The sequence below is a fragment of the Amaranthus tricolor genome, chromosome 15, assembly GCF_026212465.1.
Source record: "Amaranthus tricolor cultivar Red isolate AtriRed21 chromosome 15, ASM2621246v1, whole genome shotgun sequence".
NCBI classification, from domain to species: Eukaryota; Viridiplantae; Streptophyta; class Magnoliopsida; order Caryophyllales; family Amaranthaceae; genus Amaranthus; species Amaranthus tricolor.
In genome coordinates, this window is record NC_080061.1 from 5583417 (window position 1) to 5602417 (window position 19001).

Below are 19001 nucleotides of genomic sequence, written 5' to 3' on the forward strand. Positions count from 1 at the left end.
CATGTAGGTTCTAGAAAAGAATTGGAGAAGTTAAAGTCATCTCATATTGTAGCATCTTTTTACCTTGGTAATTTGATGTTATAGCCAATTTTCTACAAAATTTGCATTGTATAGACTTTGTAATTTGAAAAATGATGTTGAATGATGTGGTTGACCTTTGAAGCTTACTATTTTAAGTCTAGTGTATATTAAACTTTACAAAGGAATTCTTCAAGCCCAAAGCTCAATTTTAAGGTGTCAATGAAATTCTGTTCAAATTGTGTGTGGCGAAATTGACTTAATAGGTGTTAGCTGAATATATATCAAATATCTTATGGTGTTGCTTGTATTTCACATATGTTACTTATTCTATGGTGTTGCTTGTATTTCATCAATGTTGCAAGTAAATTTAACTAAGTTCAGAATATGAACTTATTGATAGACACATTAGACATTTCAAAATCGAGCCCAATCCATTTAGTTGTAGCCGAATTTAATTTGACCAAGTCTAATGCATGTACTCTTCAGATCTCAAATCAACAAAGCCTATTGGACGGCAATCAGTTGCGTGCGTTAATACCATAGCCTGAGCCTGGAGCATAATAGAGTTATACACGACATCGGAAATTCTTACTGTCAAGCTACATGAAAATGGCTATCATTTCAATCTACCATTCTAACTACACTAATTCTCGACAACATGAAAGTAACCACACAGAAAATACCCTCCTTTGAAAACTCATTGTTCTTCATCTTCTTGTGTATCATCAGATACAAGTAGATGGTTTAGAGCGACTTTGCTTTTCTTCGGTTTTGGTGAGATTTCTCGTAAATCATCCTCTTCACCCTTTCGTTTCAAATTTTCATCATCGATTTTCCCTGACTCATCCTTTATACCCTTTTCTTCTACATGTGCACCCGGTTTTCCATCTTTAACTTCATCTTCTGCCGTCTCTTTTTCAGTCTGAACCTCCGTTTGTTTCGTCTTCTCAAAATCCAACAGTAAATTACGAATTTCTTCATTACTTGCAAGGTCTAAGACAGTTTTCCCTGCTTTTGATTTAGCATTTAGATTAAAACCTTTCCTCAGCAAGTATTTGGTAAGTTCGAGATGAGAACCCTGAACAGCATAGTGCAGCGCAGTCATGCCCTTGCGATTGGTAGCTTTTACAGAAGCCCCGGATGCGACCAGGGTTTTGACTACATCTAAATGTCCCTTCTGTGATGCGAAGTGAATTGCAGCCATATCATCCATAGCCGCAGCGCCAACATCTGCCTTGTGCTTGCAAAGGCAGCTAACAGCATTTGCATGGCCTGCCCAAGCTGCTAAATGTAGTCTAATATTCAATCAAGGAAAAAATAATAGAATATCAATTGAATTATGCAACTAAGTATATATATCGTCGTATCAGAGATGCAAAAGACTTCCATTCCAATCCAAGAAAATACAATAATGAATGACTTATGAGGGTAAATGTAACTAACCAGCTTGCCTCAATGTTTAAATTATTGAATAGAATCACTCAACACAGCGAAAAGAATTCCAATCCAGAAATACAACACTGACATAACTCTTATCAGGGTAAAATATAAATAAGCAGGAGCCCGCCTCTTAACTATCATATAAATCCCCTCAATATTGAAATTATTGACTAGAGTGACTCAACACAACCAAAAACGGCGTAGCCGAGAAAGAAACAAATTCTGACATGACTATCATCTACAAACGTAAACAATTACTCCCTTCGTCCCCATGAGAATGCACCCATATTATTTTGGGTGAAATTTAGTGAAAAGTGAAATTGGATCGGAGAATAAGACAAAAAACAAGTTGAGCAAAAAAATGAGTGATTAAGATGGAGAGAAATAATAAGTTTGTGAATGAGATTTAAAGAAATAAAGTGGGGACATTGCCAACAAGGGAAAGGGTGAAAAATGAGTGGGACAAACTAAAATGGAAAGAGGTACAAATTAAGAGGGACAAAGGATTTGATGGGAAAACTAATAAAACAATCATCATGAGATCTTAAAGATACATGAGAAAATGCGGAGACAACAGCCAGATATATATTTGCAGCTTTTTATTCTGATACTTGTATTAGCACTTAGCAGGGTTAGAACGCCCAGAAGTGAACTCACCCAAAAGACTAGCCTAGTAGGTGAGAGAGTCTATCTACTCTATGAACCCCATATTTAATGCCCATACAACCGATATGGGACAAAGTCCCATAACCTTGTAGTAATGGCCTCAAATCCATTCCAACTGTCGAGAAGTCCAAAAAATCAAATATCTTAACGACACCACTGTACTGGCATTGCTAAATTTACCCTCTTCCTGTGATACTGACAGAGAAAGCAAATCCCAATCTTTACAGAAGACCAGCTGAAAACTGATGATTTGCTTTCAGAAACACTTTAGGATTGCATATTTTTTAGCATGCTTCTAAAAATTATCTTATATTAGCAAGAAAAATCATATCACTGAAGGTTGGTCTGAGGTCATCAAGAAAAGTGCAGCTGTGCACTCAATCAAGTGGACCTTCAATTACTCTCAGTTCTCTCTGCAACACAGAGGGATGGGTGCTTTCTGATATACTATTGCCTAGACTAAAGTACATTAGATTTCATAATACAAAAAAAGGGGGAAAAGAGGAAAGAAGTAAAGAAAAGACAGACATATAAATAGATAACAACATTAGTGGTATGTTTTAGTCAAGCTGCAAAAACTTGACAATCTTTTCGTAAAAGTAACCCAAAAAAATATTGGAGGATAACAATTTAGGTGATACTATAGCCATTCTAGTTTGAGGTGGCAGTAATACACAAGAAAATAAAGTGATGCCAAACATTTAACCTCTGCAACATGGCTCTTGATATCTTGTCCACAAAAGTTTCTAATAACTATCAAGCCAAGCACTATATATAAGGATTCAAGTTTATGCGTGATTACAATTAAGGTATAATTGCGAAGCCATGTTGATTACAGAAGATAAGAAAATCAACTTTCTTTATCAACCCAATTCGATTATGGGTTTTGAGCCTACCGTGACCACAATATAAGTTATGATGTAGCCCTCTACACCAGTTGGCATAATATTATTTAACAAGAAGAAATAAAAACCCAATTCCATTTATAAACTCGTCATGATACACAATCAAGGTAGTAAAGCAGTATGACTATAAGAGACCATTTAATTTACCGTACGTAAGCAGTTAGCCATGCTCCTTGGGAAGATTATCATCTATAATTCGGTTTATGGACTGAAAGAAAATCATTGTAAAACATAATAACTTACCAAGTACTCTTAATGGACTTAAAAAAAACCCCTTAGCCATGAAATGCGAATAACTTGTAAAATCGTTGATAATGGTACCTGGAAGAGTAGTTCATATCCAACAGCACATTACTCTAGATTAATTTCCAGTTATTTGGAAGGGAAGGAGGGTAGAAAATCACGGCCTCCTCACACATAGAACCACACTTTGGGTTAGGGCCTAGAGGGAGGGAGGGATGATGCGAAAACATTTCTTTTATTTACCGAGTAAGTAACCCAATACTAATCATACAAGCTTCCTCAACAGCAACTTCCGTACAGATGATTTAAATAATGTCAACACTCATTCTCAGAACAAAATGCATAGTTTACCTCAACCAGCTTAGCATTAAGATAATGTACTCACCATGATGTTTAAAGACATAACGTAAGACCCCTAGGCTCTAGTGTTATAAATTTATAATATCTATAAACTAGTTTTTTGGCGTGGATTGTGCATCATGCTGACTCTTTCTATCTCATCCCCTTGCTCTTTTTTTTCCTAACCTTGATTCATCAAATGATCAAAGCATTCCATAGATGACTAATTTTGGTCAATCTATGCCACTAGAGCTGCAAAAGGTAAACTACTTGCAATTGTTTGATAAAGAAAAGGGTTTCCACTTATTGATACCTAAAGATGGAACTTACATCCGTTACTATTACAGCCCATTTGGTTATTGATATTTAATGGTTGTCGGTTGGAAAGGTAACCAAAATGTAATGTAATTAGCTAGAAAATTGCTTGATAAGGTTTGAGGTTATGCTTACCCTACTCTAATGGTATTTTTTTTTCACAAAATTCCACATGGGAAAGTGGTATTAGGTGCTAATGGAAAATTGTGAAGAAGAAACATGTTTGCGGATGAGTTCTTCATTACCAGGAGAATGACTAGCACATTTCATCAAAACAAAAACCCCATTCCCATTAACTACTACTACTTCAATACCTCTTGAGTCTTGATACTCATTAGTCATTACTCCAATTCCAATATCATGTGACCACAAAACCTAGGTTTACAAGAGAATGATCAAATTTTAATTCTTCAATGATACCTACTACTAGTTAGTAGTTAACCCAGGAAATTGCAGCTTAAAATCAAACAAACCATTGAAAATTTAACAGAAAGAGATTTAGAAAAACAATTAAAACATCGTTAAACATGTTCTAAAGACAATTATATTGATTATAAACCTGAAAATTTGCTAGTCCCAAATTTCATCTGGGCTTTCCAATAACAAAAATACTTCAAAAAAAACTAAACTAAAACAAAGAAAGATAATCATTATCCAGTAGGCCAGTACTCAGCAAAGGTAATCAGAAAAAGAAGCTTAAATTGCAAATGGGTAAACAAAACAGTAGAAGGATACGGGGTTCTGGAGTGCTTATCTCTGGAATTAGTAGCTAAAGGGTTACAACTTACTATCAATTCAATGGCGTTCACATCTCCATTCCTGGCTGCTGAATGAATATCGTCGTCTTTGCTCCCCATTTTTCTCTCCTCTCGCTCCTTTTCTGCTGCTTTTCTGTCTAGAACATCAGGTCCGAATTTTATTTCTCAAGTATTTGGTTAAATCCAGATGGGTTTGGGTAGCCTGTTATTCCAACCCGAATTTGTAGTTATCCAGCCCAAAATTGTTTCTTTGTTGCATAGTTCAATTCTAAAAATTTACTATCAACTATTCTTGTGAGAAACCGTCTCTCAAGGAGAGAACCTTAAAATAACAAGCTTTATATCCTTAGTTTCTCTTTAGTTTGTATTAATTGGATTATTTAGCTCATATATCTAATATGTCTCTCGAAAAGATCATCTTTCACAATAATTTGTAATTTGTTAATAATTTGTAATTTGCTATTAGTTGTTTGAATAGCTCAAGCCCTACTCTATAATCAAATTAAAATTTTTTTCTTTTTATTCATCCTAGGAAAAAAATATATGCGTTGTCTTTCCAATTGAGAACACTTGAAAGAAAATTTAAAAATAAAAAATAAAAAAAATAAAAAAAAATAAAAGAAAATTAGTAAAATGAAAGACAAGAAACTCTTTCTCAAGTCGGCCACCCTCTTAGATAATACAAACAAAAACAGAGTAAGTCTTCCTAGATAATACGAACAAAGATAAATGTTGTCATATGTCAAATTTTATCAGAGTTGGAGTTGGATTGTCAAATTTGTGAGATCCGACTCTGATGCTTGACTCCAACTCCGAGTTTAAGTCGGATTAAAATTTAAGTCGGACTTTTTTTCCTTAGATTTGAAATTAATAATTTCTCTTAAGTTTGACACTTAGGATAGAATTCAGATTAAGTTGTCATATCTATATAGAAAATCAACTCAAACAAAAATTAAACTGATAGTTAAAACCATAACATATATTATACACTAATACTACTATATACTATAACAAATTAATTAACAATTATTAAGTAAACTATGTAGTTAAGATCAAATTATACTTAATATTAAAACAACCAAATTAAAATTTGTTGACAAAGTCTAAGCACATAAGCAAAGTGACATGTGTATGTATGTTTCTTTCCTAGTCACCTTCTAAAAACAAGATTACAAAACCCTTTTAATTAGTAGTTAATAAAGAGTTGTCATATCTTCATATAATATAATTATTTATTATGAAAAATTATTGAAAAATACTTAGAAAAATATTATTTTTGTGAAAAACTATTTAGAATATTTTTTTTTATCAAAAAAAACCAAAAAAAATTTTTTTGTTGGTCAAATAGTACCTACTAACATATTCTTCAAACTTCCGTTAAATCTTTAAAAAAAATATAATTAGAAAAGCAAAATATAAACACGTGATTTTCATAAAGGTCACCTTCCCCAAATTAATTTTCCAGAAACCCAAAACTTGGTTCAAGAGTTAGGGTTTCATATTCTTGCTCATTCATCTAACACAAACAACAATTTGAGTCTTCGAAAATTCATCTTTCTCAGGTCAAAAATTCATTTGAAGGTCGAAATCTTCCATATTTCGTAGTGTGATATACTGTTCGTGGTGTTCATCTACTGTTCTGGTCAAAAATTCAATTGAATATGGGGTCTTCATCTACAGGTAATTGAAACGGAGATTTATGTTTTTGTGGTGTTTCATGTGCAAAAAAGGTTTTATGGACAAGGGAAAATCCAGAAAAAAGATTCATTGCTTGTAAAAATTATGATTCAAATAGTAAATGAAGGGGATGCAAAAAATTCAAATGGATTGATAAAAATGTGGTTGATTGGTAAACCCAAGTGATGTTTAAGGTTATATATATATTAATATATATATATATATATATATATATATATATATTTGAAAATGTAACGAAAATTTAAGGTTGTTAGTAAGTACTGTTTGACAAAAAAAACATTAGGTATTTTTTCACAAAAAAAATATTTTAGATAGTTTTTCACAAAAGTGATGTTTTTTTAGGTACTTTTTAACAATTTTTCCTATTTATTACTAGCCTTTTAATTAACTCTTTTATTTTACGCAACTTGAGTTGAATAACAATTAATTAATTGTAAATTAGGTCTAATGATAGTAATCACAAGTTATTGATGCTACCACCAATGGCAATCATTTTTCATTGTGAAACTTGGTATTTTATTCCTCTTCCTGTGAACATGAAAAGCACAAGGCAAAATTCGGATTCTAACTTAATATAGACACCTAGAAAGTGGTCCATGGACCATATTAAGTATTCGCTTTAATATTTAAGGGTCATGAAGTGATCTAACCCGTAAATTTAATTTAATTTAATCCGATTTAACATAAGATTTAATTTAAACGAACAAGTCAAACACAAATAATAAGCTTATAGACGTTTAAAAATCTCAACCATGGCCTAAGAACTCCGTAAGTTTGATTTTGAAATCTCACTTCAAAAGGCTTGATATATCTATTGGCCGCAAACTTAAGATTTAGTTTATATGTAATCTATCGAAACAAAAATTGATAAGTTCTTTGTTGACATTGTACAATTTTAAAATTTTGATATTTTTTAATAATTTTTATCTTTAAACACTTAACATTAACTATTTAATTTAAAATTATGGCTTCTAATTTTTTAAGATCTTATACAGTCAAACATATTGAATATGCTTAGAGTTCCTTTGATTTTTACTCATACATATGTATGGCATAAGTTTTGAACGATGATTTTATTTTTGTATTCAATTATAGTCCATTTTGTTATGACTAATCAATTGATAGTTTTTCATATATAGATTTTTAGTTTTGCTTCTCATATGTCGGACTCGTACCTATCTTTTTTATTTTTTATTCACTATACTTTTTGCATAATTTTAATTTGAATTTTTTTATTCATTATACTTTTTACATAATTTTAATTTGAATTTTAATATCTCTGTACATATGCATCATAAAAATTATAAAAAGTATATAATAAAAACTTTACTTTAAGATAAATCTAGAAAAATCTCACATAAATATATTTTATGTTAAATATATCCCCAAAAAACATTATTAAAATTTCTTTCAACTAAAATAAAGTATTAATAGTGGATAAACAAAAGTAATATATATATATATATATATATATATATATATATATATATATATATATATATATATATATATATATATATATATATATATATATATATATATATATATAGTTTCTCCGTTCCATATTACTTGCTACATTTTATATTTTTGGCAATTTCATACTACATTTCTATTTTTAGCAAATTACAACCATGTAAATGTCTACTTTACCCCTATTTTTATTCAACTCTATACCTCATTAACTTTTATATCTATCATTATTTAATCTTTATCTATTCCCAACTAAAATTAATAACTTCTTCCATATTTATTTCTCTTCCCAATTAATTTTATTCTCTCAATTAAAATTAATTCCATAATAAATTCATCTCTCCCTCCATATTTTGCCGGCAATCTGCGCCATTCATTTTCTTTTAATACTTAATCTACACCATCCCTTGCTAACTCCCTTTTATAACCCCCATCATCTTTTCAAAACAACCCATTTTGTGAAATGAATCGTCATCTTTTTTATGAAATCAACTCCCGTCTTTATACCCACACTTACCCATCTACACCCTCATCCATGCCATCATCCATTTATGAAATCAACCCCTCTTTATACCCACATTTACCCATCCTCACCATCATCCATGCATGCTTTGAGATAAAGTTTCCATTTCTCTCTCACTCTCATCTTATGAAACCCATTTGGGTTTTACTTTGGGTGTATGATTTTCTATGAAACCCATTTAATGAATCGATCAAAATCAACATCTGGGTTTTGATTTGCTTTGCTGTGATCTTTTATAAACACATCTTTTGAAATTAAGATCTGGGTTTTAATTTGGGTTTGTATTTTGTTTTGATATCCATTTCTGAACTCAAACTAGAACAGAGGAATTGTATAATATTTAATTAAAGGGTAAAATAATCTTTTAAAAGATTGATTTTTTTTTGTTAATTATTGTGCCATTGAGTTTGATAGCAAGAAAAACAGAACACCAAAATCAAATGAAATAGGAGTAGATAAAGAGAGGCATCATGTTGACACATGAAGAAACAAAGTGGAGTTAATCACCCATGTGTATCATAGATCTCAAAGCTATTAGCTTGTGAGCCAAGTTTACTACCTTTTTTTTCATTGTTTAGTCGTTCTTCCTTGTTAAATACTTCACCTTTCGATGTTGAGACTTTGGGGAATGAAAACTCTAATAACATGTTACCAAAATTCAAAGGTTCACCACCTTATCCTATATTAAACCATTACTAGTACTCCGTATTTTTAAATTAGTAATAAAAGGAAATAGTATTTTTAAGAAATAAGGTGAATACTTGATAACTAATGAATAGAGATAGTAATTTGTGTGTATATAATTGAAAATAAATTAAAATATATCTATGAGGTTAAAAAAAAGTGATAAGTCATTATTTAGATATAAAATAATACAAAAAGAGTGAAACGAATGATAATGACAAATAATGCTTAACGAGTGTGAGAAGGAGAAAGGGTGTTTTTTTTTTTTTTTTTTTTTTTACTAGTAATATGTAATTATATATGACTTTTTAAATGACATAAGTTATTATTTTGAATCATTATTTAATCATATGATTGAGTTTGTTGTGGTAATTGACATTTGTAAATGTTAATTTAATTTACCAACTTGAATTAATTATGTTTTAGAATACAATTACTATATAATACCACCATTAAATTATGCTTGACTTACATTAACAAGTTGGTGTTCGGGTAGTTGAGGGTATAAATTATTTTCCTACTATGATTTTAATCAAGTAAAAGAAAATTTAATTATTAGTTTTGGAGATTTAAATTTTATAATAACTTGTTTCTTTTAATTTCTTAACGAACAATTTTGTTTGAAAGGTTAACTTATATATAAGAATAAAATTATAATACGTAAAATAATTGGGATTATACTTACACGTTAATATTAAAAAAAAATTATATTGATTTCAAGCAATTTGATTACTTAGATTTAATAATTTTGTAAAATAATTTCCCAACAAAAATTTGATGCTAATTATTGAAAAAAGAGGTGAATGAGGATATATGAAATAAACGAGTGATTTAGACATTTAATAAGTACAAAACCTATGTAACATTCTAATAATTGTATAAATAAGTATGACCCTCATAATTAGTGTTATTTTCTCCTTAGTCGTTTGAAATGTGGTTAAACATAATATTCAGATAATTACATTGCAACTTGTAGATTATGTTGAGTAAGATCCTAAACCTATTGATAGATTCCTTCCACCATTTCTACCCTTTCTTTAATACTTACTTAAGGACCATTAAGACACAAACCATGCCTTCCACTCCCATAAGCTACCTTGGGCCCTTGGCATAGAATCCATTATATGTATTATAATATATTTTTATTTTAAAAAAAATTGTGGTCTAACACATAATTATTAACTATATATATATATATATGACTATAATTTTAAGAATCCTATACCAACCAACATCTTACACAGTATTCAAAATAAATTTTATTTTTTTGTTAGCGAAAGATGTATATAACATATTTAGGCTTAAACTTTTAGTTGAATTGGTTTTTTAATATGATATCAAAAGCCAACGTAATAAAAGGCCACGAGTAAGGTAAAGGGTTATTGTTTAACGGGGTGTGATTGAATACATATTATATATTTTGGAATACAACCATTAAAATATATTTTTAGTTGAATTAATTTCTTGACGAAAGTTAATACATAAATTACATTTGGTTATTTATTTTAAAGATTAATAGTCTTAATAATAAATCATTATGTTCAAAATTTGATTAAATCTTTGGTTGGTTAGTGAAACTAAAACAAGCTTACAAGGAACAAGACGGCAGACAAAGCAAGAGATCAACACGCGTTCATGCATATAAACCGGTCAAATTTGAAGGAGTGTATTTAGTAGTTGAAATATGATATTCATACTCATACTTTCTTGTTTAATTATTTGAATTATACCCAACTCACTACTCAGTCCCACATATTAAACCCTTGTGTTAAATGAGAATCTTCTATTTCTTAATCATAAATTCTCTGGGCCTTTCTCAAGCTGCCTTGCCATTTCTTCTAAGCCACCGGTAAGTCTCACTAAAAGACAAACATAAGTAGTTTATAAGTATATGACAAAAATGCTTTCTTTTACTACCTCAATTCTCATATACTTATTACTAAAATATTTTTTTAGCACTATTTATTATTCTCAATTTTAGTTTATATATTACAGCTAATGTGTAAGAAAAATATAGTTAAATGAAATTTTATTTGAATCGTCTAATCGCATATTGTCATAACATCAAAATTTTATAACTTTTGATTATGCATAACTCAAGATATAAATAATCAAATCAACGCAATTAAATTCCATAAGAAAATGAAATTTAGCAAGTATAATAGAACAAGAGAAGTATTTAAGTAGTCTGAAAGCATAATATGTACCCAATATTCTCCTTGTTATAATTAATATTAAAGATATTGTTTATTTTTAATAGACTTAGGTTAACTATCATTTGCAATTTCACATATACATAGAACGAAATTATATAACCATTTTGTAAAAAAAGTACAATTATTATTATATAATTTTTTTGAAACATATGAGTGTTAAAACTTGTATGAGATATGATTTTTTAGGTTTTTCTATATAAACTATACAAACAAAACAAAAACATAGAATAAAGTTGAAAAAAATCACCAAATTAAAAAGTGAGTGATCTCTTTGATGTTGCTTCCCATCTACACCAACTTTCTAAAAACAAAACAAAAAGAAAAAAAAGTATGTGAAGAAAAAGAATGGTAATGGGTTATGGGGCCATGGGGGGATGTTCGTGTGGTGTTTGGTAGAGGGAAAAAAATTATTTAATTAAAATTGATGTTATCTAACTTTATTTTTAAATCAAAAAAATCTTTCATTCTTAATTACTAGTGTAATACCACAAAGATATGAAATCAAATTTTAAATATTTTTTTATCAAAATAATTAATTAATATTTAGAAATGGCTCCCTTAACCCAAGTCAAAATGTCTATTTGTAAGGTTGTTAGTGTGTCTACTCCTATTTCTTTGCATTTCCTTCTCCTTCTTCTCACCTTCTAATCTCTTTCCTCTTCAATCCAAACATCCCTTAATCCCAAAAATTTAATCCATATAATTTTCCCTTTAATAAACCCACTAATAATTTTCATTTTCTCCTAGACATATATATATATTGTACCAAAATAGTTCCTTACAATATAGGTCACATACTCCCTAGCTTTTCTCCCTACTAGAACAACATGGGCTTCTTCTTGGGTTGTTTCGGGTCAAGATCGGGCCCGCACATGAAAACTAGCGACCGGGTTTCACCGGAAAAAGTTTCGGTGGACAACGAGGCGCCGTTGGGGGTGTTGAAGAGGTTTAGTTGGGTAGAAATAGAGAACATGACAATGATGTTTAAGGAGGTGATTGGTGTAGGAGGGTATAGTACAGTGTACCTTGCTAAGTTCCCTGATTCATCCTTAGGGGCTGTCAAGATTTATAATAGTAGTGAAAGGCTTAATCAAGTGTTTAAGAGTGAATTAGAGATCTCCCAAAAACTTCATCATGCTAATATTGTCAAACTTCTTGGGTATTGTGATGAAAAAGGTATGTATTTGAATATATAAATATTTTATCGAGTTATATAATAATATCAGTCCAAACTGTATTAAAAATCAAAAATAATAATATAAACATATTTAAATATGCAAAAATTTTAAAATTTTAATTAGTAAAAGTTAAAATAAATGAAGAAGAATCTATATGCACGACTTGTTATGGAGGTAATTCCTATATGAGCAAGTAATGGATCAAATCATTAGCAATGTAATACTTTGATCATAGATCAATAAAAAGTTTTTTCATCATTGAATACAATAGTTTATTACTCCAATATCATTAACTGGCTTGATCAAAATAGAATTTAGGGGATCAAATGTACGCAATCTAACATTTCTTAGTCACTAGTGATAACAAAGATGTTGTTTGTTTTAGTACGGTCTATTTAGATTGAGAGAATGAGTAAAGCGAAGGTTTGCGGGATAAACTTTACTTATTTTCTCTCATTGCATTCTCTATTTGGGCGTTTTTCTCGAGTCGCGAGGGACTCTTTGACCGCATCCTCCTTTATAGTTATAGGTTGCCGTCTTTCATCCCTCCCCGGAGCCTGATCATCGTTTCTATGAACGAAATATTTGATTTCTAACTAATTTTCCCTTTTTTCTTCCATTGAACAGATGAAGGAGTACTAGTTTTTGAGTACATACCAAAAGGAAACTTACAAGAAAAACTCCACAACAATGAAATCCCTTCAACAAACAAGAAAAGCAACAAATTGAGCATACAACAACAAAAACTCACATGGAAACAGAGGATTACAATAGCATACCAATTAGCCCAAGCATTAGAATACCTCCATGAAAGTAATGACCTTCACATAGTTCATGGAGATATTAAGTCCTCTAATGTCCTCTTAGATCATCATTTCAACACTAAACTTTGCGATTTTGGTTTTGCTAAAATGGGTTTTTCATCAATGATCAAACCCCCTTCATCTAGAATTACAATGATGGGATCCCCAGGTTACATAGATCCACATTTCCTTATGACAGGAATCGCTTCGAAAAAGAGTGATGTTTATAGTTTCGGAGTCATATTACTTGAACTTATTACTGGGTTTGAGGCCTTTATTTGTTCTGGTGTACAAAAACAGGTTCTTTTGACATCAATTGTTAGAACAAAAGACAGTTTTGATGTTGAAAAAGTGATTAAATTGGTTGATCCAACACTTATTAAAGGGGAAGGTTTTGATTTAGAGGAAATTAAGGGTATGGCTTCTATTGCAGGGGATTGTATTCATCATTTGCCTACTTTAAGGCCTTCTGCTTCAGATGTTTGTAAGATGATTAAACAAATTATGTGTTCTAGTCATAATGTTTAGAGGTAGAACGCCAAATTGTACTGGTGGAAAAAATCTCATATGCTGCGATTTTTTGGCGTCATGTGTTGCGGTTTAGACCCTAAGCACTTGTAATAGCAGCAGATTAGTTGCACTTGAGGAAGAACAAGTGTTAGATGATCTCATTGGATAAATGTGAAATATAGTCTTGTATAAAGTTGGAAATTGTGAAAAAATAATCTCATTTACGAGATTTTGTTTTATAAATGATTGTAAATGATTGTAGATTGGAGTTGTTAGATAGAGTTGTTAACTGCTTGATAAGCAAAATTATTAGTTGATTTGCTATAAATATTATCCATACACGTCGTAGTAAATAGCAAACGAAAAAAAGAAAATTCTGATTTGATACCGGATGAGGAATGAAAACATGCATATCATTTGTATTTTAGTTTGGTTTGATATTATAATAAATTGTAAAGATTTTTTTAATAATTTTTATGATTTGATATGTTAGTGAAATTACTTTCTTTGGTTATTTGATTTGTCACATGTATATACTTCATTGACCACTATAATATAGAGTTCTAGAAGGTAGGTTTTTTTACAATTTTTAGGTGGAAATGCAGATATTTTCTTTTACAATTTTTAAGTCATTATTTTTTAATTCCATTTATATTCTTTATTAATTCCATTTATATTCTTTATGTTCATAATATAATCTCCTTCAAATTAGAAATATAATAAAAGCTATGTATCAACTTTTTATATATATATATATATATATATATATATATATATATATATATATATATATATATATATATATATCATTACTGTTGGAATATTTAATTTTCAAAATTAAATATTCATACAGACTATAATAAAGGTAAAAAATATATATTATCTCCATTTTATTATATTTATTATTAATAGTAATATTTTCTTAACTAATATATCAAAATCTTATACGAGTATTTCAAAAGATACATGTATTTGATGAAAATATGACAAATTCATCTCACTCTCATAATCGAAATTTTTTTGAGAAGACGTGAAGTAACACTAACAATACGAATGGAGTAAGGAATAGTTCTTCATGGACATGACCTTTGAAGTACATGAGGGGCCCACAAAAAAATATTGTTAAGACTATTGTCTATAGTCCATATTCCCTTAATTGCACCATCTAATTTGGGACCCCTACCCCATTGAGAAAATGACATATGAGAACTTAAAACCATAATTATGGAGTAATATAATGCACTTACAATTTAGACTTCAAATTTGTCCACCTCATGTATTTGTACTTTGTTTGATAGTTGTATGTCATTTCACACTCCCTTTGTAATTTTTTTTTTTTACTCTGTCTTATAGATTTTGCTATATTTTTAATATTAAATATAATTTAAATTTTTTCTTTAAAATTCTTTAATATATTTAAATTATATTTTTATTATATTTACTAATTTCTTTGACGTTTTAGTAAATCAAACATATTATCTATTTTAATTTGTTTAAATTTTATCCTTATAATAAAATGCTACGAAATAATAAAAGTATTTTGAAGGATTTTCTTAAAATACCCTCAAAATGGTCAATTCATGCTATTTTTCCATGAGGAAATATATATTGTCATATTTGTTGTCATGACATTTTTTATTGGTAAGTTATATATCTCTATCAAATTAAACCATCAAGCAAATAAATTTGGCAAGGGATAATAGACAAGACATTTTAAAAGTGGGTTAATCTCACATCTCTATATTAAAGTACTCTTAGTGAGGATTAACCCTAATTTTTAGATTAGGAAATTATTTTTTATTATTAGACCAAGCTTAGCTTGAATTGTCAAAGTGACATCTTATCGGAATTAGGATTTCTAAATTCAATCAATTGGTCTCCTTCAAATTGGTTTTTGAAATTTAGAGTTAAATTAAGTTTGAGTTATATTAGTTCATGGCAAAATTTTGATTCAAGTTTGTTTACTTAATCAAATTAGGTAAAAGTGATATATGCTTTAGATTGGATATGAATTTGGTCAAAGTCAAGTAAGGTCCTAATGGCTTTACGAATCTAATATAAATGGTTATTTCTGTAGGTCAAATCAATTTCGATTAAGTTTTAAATTAAATTTTTTTTTAATTTAGACTTATTTTGCGATCAGAATATTTGATTGTTTTGGGTTGATTTTATTGAGTAACGTTAGATTAGAGTTAACTTCAAGTCATATGAAATTAAATTCGACTAACTTATGTCCAATTATACTAATTTTCAATTAAACTCATATTGGGTATGTATACTTTTCATGTAAAAATGAAACAAACTTCAAACATTTAATGCAAAATGAAAAATACATTAGACAAACATTAAATAAGCTACTCAATTTATTTATTTTAATCAAAAATATGCAGTTCCAAGCTCAGATAAAATTTTAAATTGGGTTGACATAATGTTGAATTAATTAAAATTTTTTAAATTTTTAATTCTTGTCAATTATGACCTTATGAGTCACGTTAACATCGGGTCGAATTAATTGTAACTCGAGTCAATTAGAACTCGAATCAATTAAGATTATAAGCACTCATAGTCCATCATATCCCATATGATTCTACCATGTAAAGTCTAGCTCAATTTGATAAACAAGTTAGGTGTAAAATGAATTTGATGATTATTCATATTTCATATTGATTTGTTAAAAATACATCGAAAATAAATTATATTAAAATATATCGAAAAGAATCACATAGTACTCCTACAATTATTATCGACATAAATTCATAATGAAGCAGTGAAGTTATATTTGTGTTTAATTTGTGTCCACTTCAACAATTATGGTGAATTTATTAATTCTCTCAATTATACATAATTTTTATCTGAACTTTTAATCCCAATTCAGTTCAGTCTAATTAACATGTAAGATCAATTCAATTAAGAAAATAAGAAAATACGCTTTGGTAATGTAATGAGCCTTAATATTTATCTTACATTGTCTTATCGTGTTTTTGTCTCGTCTTGTATTACTTTACTTTTCTTTATAGGTCTTTCTCGAGTCCGCATATTTTTTGGCCACATCCTCCTTTATGGGTATGAGTTACCGTTTTCCTTCCCTTCCCAAACTCTGATCATAGTTTTCTTGTGAGCGGGATAAATCGGGTATGATAATGATGATCCTCCTTTATGGGTATTGTTTGACATAGTTTATCCTTTTTCAAACTCCGATTATAGTTTCTATAAGTAAGATACACCGAATATGATTACGATATGTTTCATTAGGAAATGATTTGGAATTATTAAAGTTGAGCCAGTCACGCCGTATAAAATGTCATTAATGGAAAAGTAGATCACATAATTAAGGACGGACCCATTAATAAGATGGCATAACCTCCTACATCCAACCAATTAATTTTTATCTTGTCAATTCCTTAATCACTTCTTGATAGTTAGTTAGCTTGTCACTTTGATTGCTAATTTCTCCCATTAATCTTCTCAAAATAGATAATATATTAAAAACACTATGGATTGTCTTATAATTCATCTTTTGTTCTTGGGTAAAAAGGTATTTTATATTTTAATTTTTGATCTAAAATTAACATAAAATTAGTGGGTTGTATTAAACCCCATTTCAGCTTAAATATGAGGATTTATTGGGTTTCATAAAGCAAACATAGAAACAAAAGAGATTAACAATCCAAAAATTGTAGTAATGAAAGGTTTAGGTTCTGCAAAGGCTTTAAAAATTTGAGGGTCCTCTACAAAATTTTTATTTCGCGCCTTATTTTTAGTAAATATATTTATTTTATGGAGTAATAAACTTAATATATTTCTTTTTGAAAAATTTACCTAGAATAATCCAACCTTTTTTATGATTTTCCTTTAATAATCCTAGCTATTGATTAACTGTGAATAATCCCAACTTTAAGGGGTATTTGCCTAGAATAAACTTGGGTAACCCGATAACCTTTTATAGTAGGTAATTCACCAAAAATTTAAACTGAATAATTATGAATAATTAAAAAATCAAAATTTTTTTAAAACAATTTTTAACATTTTTTTCGATATATTATTTTAATTTATCTTTTTTTAAAAATAAAACTTACTATAACAAGTCATCTGGTTACCGGGTTTATTCTAGGAAAATACCCTCTAAATTTGAGATTAATCATGGTTAATCAATATGTGAGATTATTGCAGGAAAATCATGAAAAAGTTGGATTATTCTCGATAATTTTTCCTTCTTTTTTTATTAACTTTTTCACATACGGAAAATAGAGGAGCCCTATGCGATCAATCACCCTGCACACCCTCAAAGACCCCCTGTTAGTTAGGTTTGACTATGGTCAGCTATCAAATTTAGGGCTCGCCTAGATCGTCCATCAACATTGTCCTTACCTCCGCGATAGGATCACACGCAACTTTTTGGTTTGGAAGTAGCCAAACCAACTAGGATTGGTACAAAGGATGAAAGAACTATCATTTACAATAGAAAATAATGAAAAAAGGTGAAGTTTTTTGGGCTATATGTTCAAATTTAGGCAACCTGGTATCTCTAATAAGGGTACAATCTGCCGTCTTCTCTTCCTCCCCAAACTCTAACCATAGCTTCAGATATATGAGTTTGATGATGATGTTCGAAATTAGGCAATCATTTAAGAGGGCACAACAACTACCTTCTAAGGTATGGCAAGCTTGGAAGAAAAGAATGTAACAGCCAAGTAATGATACAAAACAGAGGTCACAACAAGAATAACAGAAAATTGTCAGAGCAGACTAGAGCATTGGTTCAACCAGCTCTATGAAAAATCTGCATCTTCATCTACTCCCTCTGTCCCAAGAGATTGGACACTTTCCATTTTAGGAGATTGGACACTTATTATTAGCACATAATTAGCAAGAAGATAACTAAATTACCTAACAAATGTAACCTCAGCCAGAACAAGTTTCGTCGTAAGCAGGAAACATCTGGAATATATCTAAGAAGAACAAGGTATAGCGGCGAGTTAGTAGAAATACAAGATCAAAGCAAAATTCATAGTTCCTGATTTTATAACTTTCTTAGAACTTCACTGTTACAAGATGATGAATGATGATTCATGGGTATTAAATAACACCAGCAAGAATGAAGATTAGGAGGATTGTAATACTTTCTGAAGATTGCAATAACTGTGAGGATCAAAGTCGTAACTTGAACATATTGCTGTAGAACGCACGAGAGTTATCATTATAGATGCAGGAATACATGATAAAGTAGCTCAA

General features: G+C 29.7%; 2 protein-coding genes across 2 annotated transcripts; one reads left to right on the forward strand and one right to left on the reverse strand.

Annotated features, from left to right (window-relative positions):
* Positions 1-510: 510 nt before the first annotated feature.
* Positions 511-4839, reverse strand: LOC130801490 (uncharacterized). Its single transcript, XM_057665353.1, has 2 exons — positions 4665-4839; positions 511-1316 (listed from the first exon to the last, which is right to left on the reverse strand). The coding sequence occupies exons 1-2, from the start codon at positions 4784-4786 to the stop codon at positions 719-721; spliced, it is 720 nt and encodes a 239-aa protein (XP_057521336.1). The 5' UTR covers positions 4787-4839; the 3' UTR covers positions 511-718.
* Positions 4840-11600: 6761 nt separating this feature from the next.
* On the forward strand, positions 11601-14102 carry LOC130801683 (probable receptor-like protein kinase At4g10390). Its single transcript, XM_057665567.1, has 2 exons — positions 11601-12454; positions 13084-14102. Exons 1-2 carry the CDS (start codon positions 12106-12108, stop codon positions 13785-13787), a joined length of 1053 nt encoding a protein of 350 aa, XP_057521550.1. The 5' UTR covers positions 11601-12105; the 3' UTR covers positions 13788-14102.
* Positions 14103-19001: the final 4899 nt, after the last annotated feature.

Coding starts and splice junctions, on each gene's coding strand:
- LOC130801490 (XM_057665353.1), bottom strand. CDS start 4,786: ATGGGGAGCAAAGACGACGATATTCATTCAGCAGCCAGGAATGGAGAT. Junction 1,317..4,664: donor GATAAGCACTCCAGAACCCC/GTATCCTTCTAC, acceptor ATTGAATATTAG/ACTACATTTAGCAGCTTGGG.
- LOC130801683 (XM_057665567.1), top strand. CDS start 12,106: ATGGGCTTCTTCTTGGGTTGTTTCGGGTCAAGATCGGGCCCGCACATG. Junction 12,455..13,083: donor TGGGTATTGTGATGAAAAAG/GTATGTATTTGA, acceptor TCCATTGAACAG/ATGAAGGAGTACTAGTTTTT.